A 3653-nucleotide genomic window follows, 5' to 3' on the forward strand; every position below is an offset into this window, starting at 1 on the left:
ATGTTTTTTTTTTTTTTGTTGCTTTTATATTTTCTTTTTTTCCCCCCCCCCCCCCCCCCCTTTTTTTTGTTTGATTTCCTCTTGGAAAATCGTGAATTCTGCTTCAATTGCAGCTAACTCTTGTGGAAATTCTTTAACACATAGAGAATTGTTCAATAAGCTAGTAGGAGAGATAGAACGATCTTTGTCTTTAGTTGCTTTATTGAAAAGCAAACGGCGTTAGAAAACTGTAGTTGATGTAGACCCTGCTTTTCTCAATATGCATACAATTATTGTATTGCTGTTACACTTAGTTTTTTCATAATGTGTTTTGTTACAGATTCACAAGAACTCTCTATATCCTCTCATATACCCGGATTTAAAAAAATGCTGTGTGCAAAGAACTGAGATCTCAGAGATATCAGCGTCACAATAATCAGCATTTATTCAAGACAGATGCATACTATCACCACAAAGCACATCACAAAACTCAAAGCACAAACAACACATGAATTGACCTGAGAGAGGGAAATGGACAAAGTTAGAACTCCCTACAATTTGTTTTCAAGACCAGTTGTCTCCTTTATCTAAACAAAGTGGAAGCAGAGCTCCTCCTCCACTGGCCTGAACTCCTGCTGTTTTATGGCTTTTCACAGATCAGTGTGAAAACTGGAACTTCTCCTGATTCTTTCCCACACAGACAAAGGGCAGATCAAAAGATTTAGCAGGCAATCTGCTGCAGGTAACATAAAGATTAGTCAAAACCTATATTTAGGCTATTTCAATCAATACGTGTTGATAACTAGGAGAGATTACAAATTAGATTGTTTTACAGATATTCTATGTTGCATTCAGTTTTAAACCAGCTGTTTAAGCTTTATCAAGATGCACTGGATGAAAAGTGGGATTTTCAACAGCTATTGACACCTAGTTCTTCCATGCGCATGGAGATTGAGGGCTATCGGCAAGAGGTTTTTGTCAGAGTAGAAAATTGTAGAGCACTGCCAAGAATGGTGAAAAACGCTGTGTGTCCATGTTCCCCTATGACCCTCCTCCCCTTGTGCGTAGTAGAGGTTTTCGTATTTAAATGAAGTTGCTGAGAGCCATGCAAATGCAAATCAGCTGTTGAGCACCGGCCTTTTGACTCTCATTCCTGTTGTAGCTAACCCATTTTACCTTCTGTTCACCTGTTTACTAGACCCAGGACCTGGCCAAAACCCCTCAGTGTTATTAATTGAGAAATAATGAGATTTAAGTATAAAACAGGCATTAATGCTGAAAATGTTCTAATGTTACAAAGTCACACAAATGGAACAAATTTAGTGTGACATTCACCATCCAGCACTGAACACACTTAGCTCAACTTAGGGATGTAACCTTAACACTTAAGTGTGCATATCAAAGTACAATTTTCAGGGTGAATCTGATGATATATATTGTCAACATTGCATGTCTGTCAAGCTCATCCAAGATTGTGTGATGGAATGCAGACCGCTGTACACATTTCCAAGAGAAGTGTTTCTGCCAACGTGAAAACACTGAGCTTTACATAAAGCATCAGTTGTGTCATCATGACAAAGTTGCACATAAATTTTGGTCATTATAGTATCACAGGCAGATGTTCATGGCATACTAAGTTGTTGTTGACTCTTATGAAATTGTATCCTAATCTGGACTTTGTGATTGAACATGCTCAGTATTTAACCACAAATACTGGAATACTGGCTGGAGGCGGGGCGCTGCTTTTTATTCTCCATCTCTCTCTGTCTGTTTAAGCAGACCCGTTGCCATGGCAAGCCGACCGGATATTACGTTGAAAACACTCAGTCCGCTACAATATTAGGTTTGCAGGCTTGATATTGATTTTTGCGATTATTAATAAGCGCTCCCCTGAACACAGCAGTGGTTGATTAGTTAATTTTAAACTCCTGCTCTGCTAGTTGTTTTGGCATGGAACCGAAACGCACAGAATTGCGCAACACCTTGTTGAAACAATAATCACTGAGATTATTATTGTTGTTGGGTCATTAATTTGAAAAAGTTTTGTTGATTTTTTTGTTGTTGTTCTTGAATAAAGTTCCGAATGTTTTGATGAGGAGGACGTGATGGTCTCGGTGTCCTGGCGGCGTTCAGTTTGTCACCTATGCCGAGATCGACGTGTCGCACCGCTGCTCTAGCAAAGCACGAACAGTTCAGAAACGAAATGAAATGGGGGAAAAAAGTTATTTATTAACTGATTAAGTCGTGTTTTAGATTGTTAAACATCCTACAAATGAGATGCCAATTGGGACTTTGGAGGCAATTTGTAACCACATTTTCTTATTTTAAAACAGTTTTAATTTTATATAATATTGTACATGTGGTTAAGTTCAAAAACCTAGCATGTTTAAATTTATTTTCCTAACAAAAGCCAGAGATAATACTGTCTTCTTTGTCCTAAACCTCTCAAGGGAAGAAGCTGATGGAAAGTCCTGTGCTTACGTAACTGGTGGATTATAAAAAGAGACGTATATATTTGTTTCTTTACTCTTGGATCAGCCAAGTCATTTCTTTTCTTTGACCCTTGTATAAGATAATGACAGAATGCATTCTGATTCTCTTGATTCATTTTGATATTTTTCAGTTAAGAACGAGATTGATCAATAAATCTCCTTATCATCAGCCATTGCAAATAAATCTTGCACTAATAAGTCAAGCTTTAAGCTTTCTCTTGAAGCTCTAACAAGCTGTTTCACATAGAATTAGCAGGTATTTTCCTTCCTTGTACTTCATTTTAATTAACAAGTGAGCTACTTGCATTTAAAAGTTTTTGTTTTGTCTTTTTGTCCAGATTTCCCACAACGCTGTGTGTTTAAAGAGGAGGAGGCTCTCGCAAAGTTCAGCAAGGGGGAGGAGGGGAACTCTGCTTTAAATCAAGATGAACCAGAACTTCTCCAGATAAAACAGGAGCAACCTGAACCAGAACATCAACAGTTCAAAGAGGAAGAGAAGCGACTCTGCATCAATTCTGAAGACCAAGGAAAAGAGAGAGATGAAGAACAAAAACAAAATGAAAGATATCAGAAAACCAAACAGCAGAAAGACGCAACTGACAGTTCAAAACAAAAGACGCACAAGAAAGCTCACCCAGAAAAAAACCTATATTCTAAAATTTGTGGTACAACCTTTTCTCGAAAAAATTCTGTGTCTAATCACATGAAAGTTGACACAGGCAAGATGGCTTTCACGTGTTTAACCTGCAGAAAGAGTTTCGGGACTAAATCTCAGTTACTTTGTCACACGAATGAGAAGCCTTCCTCCTGTGTTACCAGTGGACAAGGTTTCATGGCTAAATTTCAGTTACTTAGTCACCTAAGCGTTCAAACTGGTGAGAAGCCTTTTTCATGTGGGGCCTGTGGAAAACGTTTTCTTCGAAAAGGCACTTTAACTGGTCATATGAGAATTCACACAGGTGAGAGGCCTTTCTTATGTGGGACATGTGGGAAACGTTTTCTTCGAAAAGGCACTTTAACTCGTCATATGAGAATTCACACAGGTGAGAGGCCTTTCTTATGTGGGACATGTGGAAAAAGTTTTCTTCATAGAAACAGTTTAACTAATCATATGATGATTCACTCAGGTGAGAGGCCTTTCTTATGTGGGACATGTGGAAAAAGTTTTCTTCATAGAAACAG

At 38.2% G+C, this 3653-nt stretch overlaps 1 protein-coding gene across 1 annotated transcript in view; it reads left to right on the top strand.

Annotated features, from left to right (window-relative positions):
• The window catches only part of LOC106948224 (gastrula zinc finger protein XlCGF8.2DB-like), a gene marked incomplete at its 3' end in the record, with an annotated part of 7429 nt that extends 3778 nt beyond the window's left edge, over positions 1–3651 (top strand). The window contains exon 2 of the mRNA XM_015033793.1: positions 2810–3651. Coding sequence (XP_014889279.1) covers positions 2810–3651 — 842 coding nt within the window. The remainder of the gene's footprint in view (positions 1–2809) is intronic.
• Positions 3652–3653: the final 2 nt, after the last annotated feature.

Source organism: Poecilia latipinna, unplaced genomic scaffold, assembly GCF_001443285.1.
Source record: "Poecilia latipinna isolate Pla-1442-1.1 unplaced genomic scaffold, P_latipinna-1.0 Scaffold280, whole genome shotgun sequence".
NCBI lineage: Eukaryota > Metazoa > Chordata > Actinopteri > Cyprinodontiformes > Poeciliidae > Poecilia > Poecilia latipinna.